Genomic DNA, 14,605 nt, shown 5'->3' with positions numbered 1-14,605 from the left:
GGTATTATCTGTTTTTTATGCCAGTAGTTTCATGCCCCCAATTCCATCCAAAAAGAATTTGACCACAAAAAAAATCTAATCCTGCTGTGGCAGGCAGGATTAGAGTGTTTCATTGGCTTACAGAAATGATCCAGCAAGCAGCCGCTTTGTGAGAAATTTGTCTTGTTGCTTTTTAAACATTGCTGGCATGAAAAGCTGTAAAATGTCCTTGCCCTTCTCACCTGGTTAAGCAGTAGCCAAGTACCCGCGGGCTCTTCTATGGATAACAAGATTTGAATGCAGCTGGGCACCCCGACATCTGTATTTCTCTTTACACATTCCATTGCTATCATGTTGTAAGAATTATCTCAGCACCATGTTAATATTTGAAACCACAGCAGAATTCATTCCCTTTGTTAATCTGTAGCTGTTTTTTATGACTTTACCTGCTCCTTGGAACTGCATGCTAGAATTATATTAGGGGATTGGGGTAAAGGAGAGAATATCTGAGCATAGAAAGTAAAGGCAACTATGCAAAATGCCAATAGCTACTACTGCACAGTAATATGTTGTATTAACTATCGCAAACATATAACAGAGATATTGGAGGTCATTTACTAAAGCTGGAGTGCGCAAAATCTGTTGCAGCTGTGCATAGAAACCAATCAGCTTCCAGGTTTATTGCCCAAGCTTAACTGAACAACCCGAAGTTAGGTTTTCCACTTTTAGTAAATCTCCCCCATTGTCACCTTGCCCATTAATGGCAAAGGGACAGTGTCTTTCTAAAGGGCAACTCCCACCCCAACTGCCAATACCTTCTTTCCACTTCTATCTCAGCAGGAAAATCCCTAGCGTCAGCTGATGTGGTAGCATCATTCCATCCATTTACTAATTCGTTGGTACCTAAGCATTATCACATGGAAGGTGGTCAGGTTTTCTACCATACAAAGAAAAACTGGGTATTGTCACTTGTTGCAATGGGCGCAGCAGCAGTTTGGGAGTACTTGTAAGGTGACAGCGGAGTCGATTTACTAAATCTGGAGTAGCTGTGCATGGTAGCCAATCAGCTTTTAATTTCAGCTTGTTCAATTAAGCTTTACAAAAAAAATGAAAGTTGATTGGTTACCATGCACAGTTGCACCAGATTTTTTACTGTCCAGTTTTAGCAAATTACCCCCAGGGTCTCTAACTTAAAGCGGTAGTAAACCGCAGCTGTTAAAAAAACAAAACTCCTGCAGGGCAATGGCATAATGGGCTAGTATGAAATACTCACCTTGAAACGAAGCCCTGTAGCACTGTGCTGTCCCCTGCTGAGAGGGCTGGCATCTACCCCTCAGTTTCTCCAGGTTCGCACACTCCAGCTATGTGATTGGCTAGAGGTGCGATGACATCACTCATGCACACGGAAGTTCTGCTGCGAAGGTCTAGCAAGGTATGCCGGACCTCCAGCGCGCATGCATCCTGCGTGAATATCTCCTGAACTGTGCACATTTAGGAGATATTCATTTACCTACAGGTAAGCTTTATTATAGGCTTACTGACCAAGCAGGGTTTACTACTGCTTTAAAACTTCTGAAGCTGGTCATTGTCAGCCTCTGACCTAAAAATGACATGCACATTGGTGATAGGGGGAAGCTTATAGAATATTTTGTGGAATAAACTTAATTTCATTCTGTGTTCACTACTATAGTTTACTGAACGGAATATGTTGACTATAGGTACAATGTTATGCAGGGGTGAACAAATAATGTAGAATTTTAGCACCGACAGCCCTGGAGGATGCATTATAAAAATAAAACCGCAGCAGAGGCAGTTTCTGCGTTTTCAACTTTGCCTTTAAAGTATATTTCTACTTCTGCAGCCAAATTTGAGAACCCCCTACTCTATGTTTATGTGTTCCCCCGCACACAGCATCCATACTTATCATTAAAAAGATTTCCGGTTGTTTCTTTGAAGCAAGTGTGTGTGAAAATATATTATAATATACATATACACACATATATAGCTTCAAGTGCTTGTAATAAATGGCACTGTGAAGAATAGGAACTAAAAGCCTTGTACACACCACTTGTTTTATTTCATTCAACCCAGCATGTTGAGGGGGAGGGGGAAAAAAAGCGCTCAGGTTGGAGCCACTGTATTAGAAATCTGATGTTAGTACAGCAATCTCCCCTGCGTTTTGACAGGGAGACGGCCCCACCAGACCACTATGGTAAGCCATTGGCTGAGAGAGCTGATTGGGAATGAGACTTCGACAGAAGCCAGCCCAGCTGCCATATACACACAGGCCACACGTTGGCCAGTTTCTATTAAACCGGCCGACATTCAGCCCATGTGTACTAGGCTTAAGGGAGGGTTTTTTTTTTTTTTTTTTTAAACATACAATATACCACCCAACTTTCAGATCTTTAACCCTTGGTTAAGGCAGACAGTGTACACATCAAATTTACAGTAGATAATGTTTACTATACCTGCATATCTCCATTAACTCCTCAGCCCTCTTAACATTACATATCAGGCTAAAAGTTTTTTTTTTTTTTTAATTTTCAGGAAAGAAAACAAAAAAAGTAAGCAGCAGTTTTCGCAAATAACTAGTAGATATTATGCCAATTTGGCTGCAAAAAGTGGAAATACACTTTAAGGGGCCATAGACTGGGAGGGGGGAGAAAAAAAAAAAAACGCTCACCAAAAAAACCACCAGAAGTTTTTTGGCCCATTGGCCACCTGAGTCATGAGATTTGTCCAGCCCTAATTTAGCACAAGCAAAGATACGATATTCACAGTAGATGTTATTGCTAATGTGACCTCTGCAGAGGGTACAGCAGGGAAGTCTTCTCAGCCCTGTGCATGTCCTACAATAGTTCTGCCTGAAGATATTACTGGAATGCACAATATATATTTTAAGGTGTTGGCAAGCTCCAGCATATACATATTGAGCAACAAAAGGACTTGGGGAAAAAAACACAACAGGTTGACCTTATAGAAAGAGAGACCAAAGCCTTCTGTTTTTTTCAGTCATATCTTTTGATGCCCAATCTGTAAGTGTATGTGTGTACATAAAATGTATATTTCCAATGTAATGTTCTGGCAAACCAATAAATGTGATGAACAATTGGCCTGATTTTTCATTCATGCATGCTGATTGAAAGCTATGTAAATCAGTATTCAAACACTGTTTAGTCTCTTTCCACCAATGGCAGACATTTGAAAATTGAGCTCATGCATTAGTCTGAATAGCCAGTGTTTCTTGTAGAGATATTTTTTTTTTAAAGTAAATTGATCCGTTTGTGGGAGAAAAAAGTACATTGATTTAAACTGAATAAACCAAAAGGGCAGCATGAAGGTTTGTCTGGACTTTTCCTTACTGGCTATGTGCAGTTGGCAGATCCTCGAGAGCCATTGATCTGACAAGCTACTGTATTTAGTGCATGTCCGGTGGCCCCCTTTCCTCCCAATGTGCTTCACCCTGCCAGTTCTGCAGTGCTGATCTACAATCTTTTTGGCAAGACCAAAGCATGACTGTGTCAAAATAAACATGAACAAAATCAATAAAGTACTTGAAAAGCCAGCATGGAAATGTATTCTAAAAAGGAATCGGTCAAGAACCTTTGGGAAAATCTTCAGGTCGGAGGTATGAATTGCTGATAAGAATGGCTTCATTTTGTTTAATAACAGGATTTGTATGGTACAGATGCTTAAAATGCAGTCTCCCAAAACCAGTATGCCTCTCAGACTCTTCATAGACTCAGGTCCACTTATTACAACAGTACCCCTTTCTGCAAGCGTGGGAACCATGCACTGTTTGTGGTCACTTTTATTGAGTAACATGGAGGCTGCCACTGCAAACCTTTCCTAAAAATGCAATTTGTCTGTCTGAGATTCTCTGCCTTTAATAATTTCCGTCAATGACCAGAATCAATTGTGCAGATAATAACGTCTGACTTTTTCTAATCTGTATATTTTCTACTAAAGATGTAAAATTTCCAAAAATGTTGAAGCCACTAAAAAAAAAAAAAAAATAAAAAAAATAAATAAATATTGGAGTGCAGAGTAGGTTTACAAATTGAAAGTAATTTTGTTACACTGGGAAGGTGAAATGCAGTATATATAAAAGTATTATGCTTGAAATAACAGTACAGCTTATTCAATAAATGAACTAAACTTGCCTTGAATGAGAAGTAGTGAAAAGCTACTCGCTTCCATTGTGATCCTCATCATTTAATTTCATAAAGTATTTTTTAATGTCTTTAGGGCACCTCTGGCATGCAAGGATGTGCTCTGTCACCCTTGTAGCATTTGGAAAAGCATATTTCTTCTTACAATATTTGCAAATTGCAGCTTTGCGCTCAGCAGAAACTGCACTGTGGAAATGTTTCCAAACTCTAGCTGTTGGTCTCACCATTTTACTGAGGGGAAAATAAACTATTTACTGAGTAGACTATAGAGAAACATTAATAGGAATCATTTAAAGATGAACCAATTTGTCAGACATGTTTTACCCTCTTACTGATCAATTACATAGTTAGTCAGGTTGAAAAAAGACACAAGTCCATCCAGTTCAACCTTAAAAAACAATAAATAAAAAATATCGTACAATCCAATATAACCAGTTTTATACCCTCAGTTGATCCAGAGGAAGGCAAAAAACCCCAGCAGAGCATGCTCCAATTTGCTACAGCAGAGGAAAAAATTCCTTCATGATCCCCCAAGAGGCAATCATTTTCCCTGGATCAACTTTCCCTATAAATGTTAGTACCCAGTTATATTATGTACATTTAGGAAAGTATCCAGGCCTTTCTTAAAGCAATCTACTGAGCTGGCCAGAACCACCTCTGGCGGGAGTCTATTCCACTTCTCTTACTGTGAAAAAACCTTTGCGTATTTGGAGATGAAATCTCTTTTCCTCTAGACATAAAGAGAGTGCCCCCGTGTCCTCTGGGTTGACCGTAAAAGAGAATAACTCAACACCAAGTTTACTATATGGACCCCTTATACAACCCCTGGCAAAAATTATGGAATCACCAGTCCCTGAGGATGTTCCTTCAGTTGTTTATTGTTGTAGAAAAAAAGCAGATCACAGACATGGCCAAAAACTAAAGGCATTTCTAATGGCAACTTTCTGGCTTTAAGAAACCCTAAAAGAAATCAAGAAAAATAATTGTGGTGGCCAGTAACAGTTAGATTTATAGAACAAGCACAGGGAATAAATTATGGAATCACTCAACTGAGTAAAAAATTATGGAATCATGAAAAAACAAACAAACAAAATAACACTCCAACACATCACTAGTACTTTGTTGCACCACCTCTGGCTTTTATAACTGCTTGCAGTCTCTGAGGCATTGACTTAATGAGTGATAAACAGTACTCTTCATCAATCTGGCTCCAGCCTTCTCTGATTGCTGTTGCCAAATCATCTTTGCAGGTTGGAGCCTTGTCATGGACCATTTTCTTTAACTTCCACCACAGATTTTCAATTGGATTGAGATCCAGACTGTTTGCAGGCCATGACATTGACCTTATGCGTCTTTCTTCAAGGAATTTTTTCACAGTTTTTGCTCTATGGCAAGATGCATTATCATCTTGATAAATGATTTCATCATCCCCAAACATCCTTTCAATAGATGGGATAAGAAAAGCGTCCAAAATTTCAATGTAAACCTGTGCATTTATTGAAAATTTAATGACAGCCATCTCCCCAGTGCCTTTACCCGACATCCAGCTCCATATCATAATAATTTGCATGTTTTCTTCAGACAGTCGTCTGCATAAATCTCATTGGAACGGCACCAAACAAAAGTTCCAGCATCATCACCTTGCCCAATGCAGATTCGAGATTCATCACTGAATATGACTTTCATCCAATCATCCACAGTCCACGATTGCCTTTCCTTAGCCCATTGTAACCTTGGTTTTTTGTGTTTAGGTGTTAGAGATGGCTTTCTTTTAGCTTTTCTGTATGTAAATCCCATTTCCTTTAGGCGGTTTCTTACAGTTCGGTCACAGATGTTGACTCCAGTTTCCTCCCATTTGTTCCTCATTTGTTTTGTTGTACATTTTCTGTTTTCAAGGCATATTGCTTTAAGTTTTCTGTCTTGATGCTTTGATGTCTTCCTTGGTCTACCAGTATGCTTGCCTTTAACCACCTTCCCATGTTGTTTGTATTTGGTCCATGTTTTAGACACAGCCGACTGTGAACAACCAACATCTTGTGCAACACTGCGTGATGATTTACCCTTTTTACCTACATACTAAACAAGCAGATTTAATCTGATACAGGTGTTAGTGTTTGTAATGAAAATTTACAGGGTGATTCCATAATTTTTCCTCATAATTGAGTGATTCCATAATTTATTCCCTCTGCTTGTTCTATAAATCTGTTACTGGCCACCACAATTATTTTTCTTGATTTCTTTTAGAGTTTCTTAAAGCCAGAAAGTTTTTTCTACAACAATAAACAACTGAAGGAACATCCTCAGGGACTGGTGATTCCATAATTTTTGCCAGGGGTTGTATATTTGAACATCCCCCCTAATTCTCCTCTTCTCAAGAGTGAATAAATTCAGTTCCTCCAATCTTTCCTCATAGCAGAGCTCCTCCGTGCCTCTTATCAGTTTGGTTGCCCTTCTCTGCACTTTCTCCATTTCGCCTATATCCTTTTTGAGAACTGGTGCCCAAAACTGAACTGCATATAAGGACGGAGGTCAGAAACGATCATATACTGTATCCCAACAATCATCCAACTATAGTAGGTATAAGATGGAGCCCACAAGCAAACTGAACTGGAGCCTTTCCCCTGCAGTGCGCCCTAGTGGCAAAAATGCATATTTCTCTTCTTTGATAACACGTTGAGGTAGTGTTACTTCAATTGTATTTGCAATAATTTTGAACTTTACATATATTCTCAGCAGAAAGAACATATCCCACACTTTTTACATTTTTCTGAAAAAAAAATTAAATTTTTTCAGTTTCCTTTCCCAAAATCCTAATCCCTTCTATTTTTTTTCTCCCAGGCCTCCCCATCTCTACTTGCTACCAGTCACAGACTCAGCGGCCAGTATAACAGCCTGGTTATGACTAATCATAAGGGTCTTCTTACTTTTGCAACTGTTAACAGCAATATAAAGAATGTATTTGGATCCAAGTCATGAACAGATTACACCAAACCATAATTCAAAGCATAAAAGTTTTAATTTAACAAAATGTGATACAAGACCATTTTACCACTCAGTCCCGAAGTTCACCCTCAGTCCTGTACAGCCATTCACAATTGAATTGTTCACTCTTTTTAACACAGTATAAAACTAAAAAGGGTTAAGAGGACTTGATTAGGAAAGGTGCATTCTATGGAACATATGCTCAATTAGGACTGCCATGCTCATTCTTTTAGAGGTGGGCACCAGTGCCACACTTCCATTGGTCTTGGGTTCCAATTGTCATTGTTTGCTTTACAAGAATATATAATGTTCACTTGTCTTGGGATCTTCCAAACAAATTATTTGTACAGTGCAGACATGGGTGAATCACTAACAAAATGGAAACAAAATTATATGGCTGATTTATATTCTTAAAAAAAAAAAAAATTCTGAGCCATGGCTATGAATCAGCTTTCATTGTTCAACTAAATAGGCTATTATATGACTTTGTGATAGCACCACTTTTGCTCCAGGTCTCAAAAACCAGCACCTACATAGTCTAATCTCAATAACTCTTTACTGCAGTTTTTCACTTGTGTACTAAAAAATTAATTCTGACATAATGCCATAGAAAGCAAACGTGTCATTTAATACTAAAATCTGTTATTACAAATATACATCAGCAAAATTTTAAGAGGTGTTTCCACTACCAGGTTCGATAATGTGCAACTCCCCAGCTGTAAAATGAATCCCTAAGCAACTATGGTTAGGTTAACACCAGGTTACCTATCCTGCAGTATTACAGGGGGGTCCACCTGTAGGAGGATGACCCTCAGGGCTGAGAGGTATCACACTTGTACAAATCAGAAAATATAAAATACTCAGAAACAAAACACAACCTGTTAAAATTGATTGTCCTATACACTGTTCCTGCAGAAATTTACCATATAATAAGATCTAGATCTGAGTGACCACCTCAGACCAAAATAAAAAGCCAGCATTGCAGCAGCCACAAACCATATCCTTAATCTCAAATACTGTTCACATGGAAGCTTGGGATGGCTCTCTCACTTGCTTTGCCTGAGTATGTAGCATAAAATAGGGAAATGAAAGCAGACAGTCAGGGTGGTGTACATATGATTATGATGATCGATGGTACGAATCACTTGCATGGCAGACAATGACAGCATCATGACTTGAAAGCAAAAATGCATTGTTAAGAGTTTTACAGAGGAAAATATTTAAACAGTAAATCCCAATTACAAACAGGATTGCATAAGCAAAAATGAGCAAATATGCATTTAGCATCCTATTAAAAGCAAAGATTTGAAAAATGTGGTCATGTTTATAGCTTAGGGAATTTAAAAAAAAAAAAAAATGTATTTACGTGACTGATAACACACTACCTTACTCGCTGACAGCAATTGATTTTTTTTTTACCATATGGATACTTTTAAAGTAATATTAAAAGGTTTTTTTTTTTTATTTTTTTTTTTTTGTTTTTTAACTAACAAACATGTCATACTTGCCTGCTCTGTGCACTGGTTTTGAACAGAGCAGCCCCAATCCTCTTCTTCTTGAGTCCCCCACTGGTGCTCCTAGCTTCTTCCCCGTGACCAGAGCCCCAATAGCAAGCCGCTTGTTATGGGTGCACTGGTGTGTACTCGCTCCTGAGCCCCACGCTATGCATCAATAAGACACAGAGCCACGGCTCAGACCCACCCTCTCTCTCTTCTCATTGGCTCACTGGCTACAATTGACAGCTGTGGGAGCCAATGTTTCCCACTGACATCTCAGCCAATGAGGAGAGGGAGACCCGAAACAGCTGAGGCTCCTGTGCACATCGCTGGATCAAGAGGGGGCTTAGGTGATTGGGGGGCAACACACGGAAGGTTTTTGACCTTCATGCATAGAATACATTAAGGTAAAAAAACCTTCAGCCTACCAACCACTTTAAAGAATAAGTGCACTTTTGCTCTTCCTCCAACTGCTGTATTTACACTTGCCCATGCAACCTCCTGAGAGAAAAAAGGGACCAAAGCAGATATCTTTACTAATAACCTAAGCTTCTGAAAATGTGATTTGCAGCCCACCAACACTGTTCTGGTTGGTGAACAAGCCTCTCAGTCAACTCAAAATCTACAGACAGGAGGCTGTCTGCTCACTCAGCTTAGGGTCAGTCCCTTGTCTCTAGCTGCAGCCAAGGGCAGCTTGGTCATTAGCCAGAAGATTGAAACTCGAGGTCAATTCACCCCTCTATGTTGTGGTGCGCTGAAGATGTTGTGCACTAAGAAAGATGCTGCGACTTTGTTTCAAAATACACCTTCAACAAGATAAACTAATTTAAAAAAAACAAACGCATCTCCTTTATAGAGGTGTGGATGCAGCCTCTGTGCCATCAAAATTGACGGTGGTAAGCTGGTATTCCTGTCTGTAAAGGAAACCCGTACAAAGTGTGAATACAGCACTTAAAGAGGTTGTAAACCGCTGAAACCCACCCCCCCCCCCCCAAAATAAACAAAAAAAACACCTGCAAGATAAAGCCATAATGAGCTAGTATGCATCGCATACTAGCTCCTTATGAAATACCTTAAAACTAAGCTGTTGCAGCGGTCCCCGCACACCGCTGTCGCGGCCGACATCTTTCCCAGAGCTTCTCCCGGGTTTGCAGGCTCTAGCGCTGATTGGCCAGAGCCACAATTACATCACTCCCACGCATGCACCCAGGAGCCGCCGTTCACGGCACAGGCTCAGAAAGAACTGCACCCGTGGGCGTTCCTTCAGAGCGCATGTGCCAGTGATGTCACTAGCTGCACGCACTGGAAATATCTCCTAAAAACTGTACAGGTTTAGGAGATATTTTCAATTCCTTCCTATAGGCAAGCCTCATTATAGGCTTACCTATAGGTTCAAGTTTGCAGAGGAAGTTTACTTCCTCTTTGGGGCAGAACATCACATGCAAATGTTGGAAGATTTACCATATTATTAATGCATACAGTGGACATAGATGTTTTTGAATTTTCACTGCTCACCACTGCATTGATAGACTGTACTTGGCTACTTTCACACTGGAGGCACTTTACAGGCGTTTTAGTGCTAAAAACAGCGCCTGTAAAGTGCCTCTCCTGTTACTCCAGTGTGAAAGACCTAGTGCTTTCACACTGAAGCAGTGCACTTGTGGGACGTTTAAAAAAAAATGTCCTGCAAGCAGCATCTATGGGGTGCTTTAAGCTCCTAAAATGCTTTGCGGGCGCTATTAACCCTGTCATCGCCTGCTAGCGTGGTTAAAAATGCCCCGCTAGTGGCCGAAAAGCGCAGCTAAAACGACGGTAAACGACGCTGCCTCCCTGCACCAGAGTGAAAGTGCCCTTAGGAACATTAGATCACATTACAAGATAGCTCTGCAAGTATTTTTAGTTGTACAATTCAGGCTCCATGCACACTAGTGTTTTTTTAAGCTCCTAGAAGCTAAAACGTGTTATCCTATGCATCTATGCACACTACTTTGGGCTAGTAGCGTTTTTTTGAGCTTCAACATCTAGAAGCAGAAAAAAAAACACCACATTTTTGTAGAGTTTCTTGGAGGGTTTTTTCCAGCAGAAACATTCCTAAATGCTACTAATAGCGTGGTTTTTTTTGGGGTTTTTTTTAGCTTTTTTTTTAGCTTTTTTTTAATTTTTCTTTAGGAGGACTTGCAAAAATGCAATAAAAACACTAACACTCCTAAAACACTACTACAAAAAGCCATTACCATTGTTTTTTTTTAGCTTAAAAAAAAAAAAAATGCTAGCGTGCATAGAGCTCTAAAAGGCCAATTCAATCTTTTAGACAAATTCAGTTTGGTGAGGCAAGCAAGCTAAATCATAAAGTGTTTATGATTACTCTAACCGAAAAATCTGTAGCTAGCAGATTTGAGGTTTGTTAAGCATGCAACCAGTAAGAAATCCTGAACTACTTTTATTAAAGATACTGGATTACGACAGCCAAGAACCTAATTTTCACAGGGAAAGGTCATCAGTGCTGGCCTAACACCTCTCATGACAGATTTTCTTTAAGAGTTTTATCTTTAGGCTTCTATGTTTCAGGCCCTTTAAAGCAGTATTAAACCAAAAACGTAATATATTGCAGCGTACCAATCCTTCGATGTTGTGGCTGCATTTGTTTTTTTTTTTTTTTTCTTTAGGCTTTTTACCTTTGTTTTTACCTGCTTATCTGGCCAGTAATACACCTCCTGTATTGGAGTGACCCCCACTCTGGATAAGGGAGCAGAGAGGGCACAGCAGACAGCAGCAATGTCAGTCTGGGAGGAGGAAGTGTTAAATGGACCTGTGAACTTAAAACTCCAGCTCACACTATGTGTTACAGCAGAGGTCCCAAACCCCGGGCCGCTGTAGCATGTTGTGGGCCACACAGCGGGGGTGGCGAGCAAACAAGGTTCAATCTGCATTAGCGGCCACTCACGTGTCTGCCTTTTGTCTGGTCAGCAGCGGGGGCCGGCTATGCACTGCAAGTGCAGGAATCTGGATCCATGTGTGGGTCTAGTACCCTGCCACCCTTCCACCACCAGAGGGCACCCGCTCCCCTTCTCTCAGCAGTACTACTCCCTTTGCACTTTGTGGTCATGTCTATGCATGTGTATACACACAGTAGGTATATATAAATATTAGAATCTTTATTTGTATCCTATTGGCTGATCACATGAGCCTTATATTAATATTTATTTGGGCTCATGTAATCAGCCAAACATACAAATAAGGATTAAATATATATATATATAATTTTAAATATTTTTTCATAATAGGAATAATTGAGCTCATGTGGTCAGCAAATCTATAATTATTAGTATTGAAACAAAATCATCATTATTCTAGAAAAAAATATATTATGATTTCTTTTTCTTTAAACTTTATTTGTATCTGGCTGATTACACAAGCACAATTTAATATTATTATTAAATATAGCTCATGTAAATCAGCCAAAGAGATACAAAGATTTAAAAAAAAACATTTTTCAATAATAAATAAAAAAAAGATGTGAGTGGCAGGTGAGGGGACAAGCTTCAAACTCCTGACAACCACCCCCCAGTCCACAGAGGAAGTCTTCTTCCATAAGGCCAGTCCCTGGTGCCGGGACAGTTGGGGAAAGTTGTGTTACAGTGCACAGTTTTTTTTCCCCTTTTTGGAGAAACGTTTTACATTATTAAAAGCTGTTCATTGTAAGCACCCCTGCCATTGTTAATCGGTCTCATCTCTGTACACTAATACATCTGGATGAGAGCTTGTGGTTTTGAAAAACACCAGACTGTCGGGCAGGATCACAAAATGAATAGGAAGAAAAGAAAACCAATATAACCATCACATCTAAGAACTGGTAAGCTGCAATATAATAAAAGGTTTGCTTTTGGGTTTAATACTGATTTATTTCTGCCCGTCTGTAACCAGCAAGGAAAGCATTGCTACCTTCCTGTAAGATCATCTGTTTGAGAAAAGCTCCAAAGCTACCAGTTGGTTGCTGTTGATCCATTGTATCCAATGCCATGCAGACTATTCTCAGAAAACCATAGCAAAGAACTGTGATTCTGAGCCTGGACTGATGTCACAGTAAGAAAAAAAAAAAAAAAAAAAAAAAAGAGAAGATGTGTACAGAAAAAGCAGTGCACCCCAAGGAATGACAACAAAACAGCTACTAGGAAGCCTTGCTTTAACAGAATATCACTTAGTAGCCTAAAGATGCAAGTTTAAGTCCCTTTCTCCATTGAGTCTTTACTGCTTTTTAGGAGCATAACAGGGGAATCTTCACCCCCCCCCAGAACTGCCATGGCAGGTTGAGGTCAGCTTTCTTTTTGATATACCCTGTTGGTGGTAGGTTACAGTATCTGTATATCGCTACAAAGAATCCACTAGAGGACACATGTTACTACATTTCTTCTACATGTGCTCCAACAGCTCAGCTGATTAAAGCGGTAGTAAAACCCGCTTTGTAATTTTTACCTACAGGTAATCCTATAATAAGACTTACCTGTAGGTAAAAATGAATATATGCAGCTGGAATATGGCTGCAGCTGGTGACATCACCGGCGCATGCACTGTGAAGGTCCGGCATACCTTGCCGAAACTTCAGAGCTCCATGCCAGAAAATGAGGCACGTGCGAGTGGAACGTCATTGCTGCTTTGGCCAATCACACAGCCCGAGTGCACGAACCCAGAAGAAAAACCAGGGGAAGAGGTCAGCCCTCTCAGCGTGCTTCATTCTAAAAGTAAGCATTTCATAATGTGCTAGTATGCGATGCACACTAGCACATTACGCAATTGCCTTACAGGTGTGTTGTTTTGGGTTTTTTTTAACCAGCTACTTTAATTCTCTGCCCTGTCCTATAAACAAATGTATCAGAAGGAGAGTTTGGAATTGAATTACCTTAATCCTATGCTGAAGTTTTTCACTGAATGATTTTCAGTCACAATAATCCTCTTGCAGCTAAAAAACTGTAGGTAAATGGAATCCCTTCAGACCAACTCCTCTTTGTAATGTTTAAAATGACAATAAGAAGCATACAAGACAATATGGGAAAATAATTTCACAACAAAATGGACAAAACGTCTTCTCACTAACAATGTTAAAAAGGAAGAAAAAAAACAAACAAAAAAAAAAAAAACACACATTTGCTCCTTCACTTTTCTAATGCTTGAAACTGTTCACAGCAATTTCCACAGCTTTATAACAGAATAACTGAAGCAAGAAGTACTATATTAGATTGTCCCAGAGCACTATATAATCCTGGGAGCAATAGGGTTTCCTGGCGCAATGTACATTCATACATTCTATTCACACCAGAGCCCAGGTCTCCAGGCACTGCATGCGCTGAAGTCTTGCAATATTTCCGGTAAAATGTCTACACCAGCTTTCTTTGGTATGAGAATAGGTTTCTCGTTATAATGAAAAATAAAAAAACCTTTTCTATCTGTGAATTTGTTAAAAGGTGTTTGCAATGGAAAGCTTTGCTGTTCACCACCGCAACAGGAGTACAAGGTGAATGGGGGAAAAAAACAAAAAAACAAAAGACGACTGTAGTGTAAGCCCTTGGCAGCTTGGTTCTAGTCAGCACATGATGATCTGACTTAAAACCACAGGAGACTACATAGTTAGGAAAGAGTTGTGCAAATGGTGTCCCAGCCATCCCACCCTGATTACAAGGCAGCTGGAATATAGGAGAGTGTATGTTGATCACCGCTGAACAGGACGCCTCATTTTCCTCTTCCGTTTGGACTTTGTGTCACTCTTGGAAGCAGAGTCAGGTTTAGATGGTCCGGGAGGGGACTGAGTTCCATGCGGGGGTTGTTGTGGAGGGGTGAAAATGTTCCCATTGGGCATCTGAGCTGGAGAGCCCTGGAATATTCTGTTCAAAAGATTCTGCAAATCAGCAACCGAAGTTGGGCTACTTTCTGATGGAGCCCTGCAAAAAAAAAAAAAAAAAAAAAAAAAAAAAAAAGAAA

The 14,605-nt window shown here is 39.8% G+C and overlaps 1 protein-coding gene across 2 annotated transcripts in view; it reads right to left on the bottom strand.

Annotated features, from left to right (window-relative positions):
• Window positions 1-7,151: 7,151 nt before the first annotated feature.
• Window positions 7,152-14,605, bottom strand: part of DNAJC14 (DnaJ heat shock protein family (Hsp40) member C14) — a 45,918-nt gene continuing 38,464 nt past the window's right edge. For both annotated transcript variants that reach the window (XM_073613943.1, XM_073613942.1), the window contains exon 7: window positions 7,152-14,565. In XM_073613943.1, the coding sequence (XP_073470044.1) occupies window positions 14,337-14,565 (229 nt within the window). In that variant the 3' untranslated portion in view covers window positions 7,152-14,336. The remainder of the gene's footprint in view (window positions 14,566-14,605) is intronic.

Source organism: Aquarana catesbeiana, linkage group LG02, assembly GCF_042186555.1.
Source record: "Aquarana catesbeiana isolate 2022-GZ linkage group LG02, ASM4218655v1, whole genome shotgun sequence".
In the NCBI taxonomy this organism is placed as follows: domain Eukaryota; kingdom Metazoa; phylum Chordata; class Amphibia; order Anura; family Ranidae; genus Aquarana; species Aquarana catesbeiana.
This window is presented reverse-complemented; position numbering and strand designations above follow the sequence as displayed.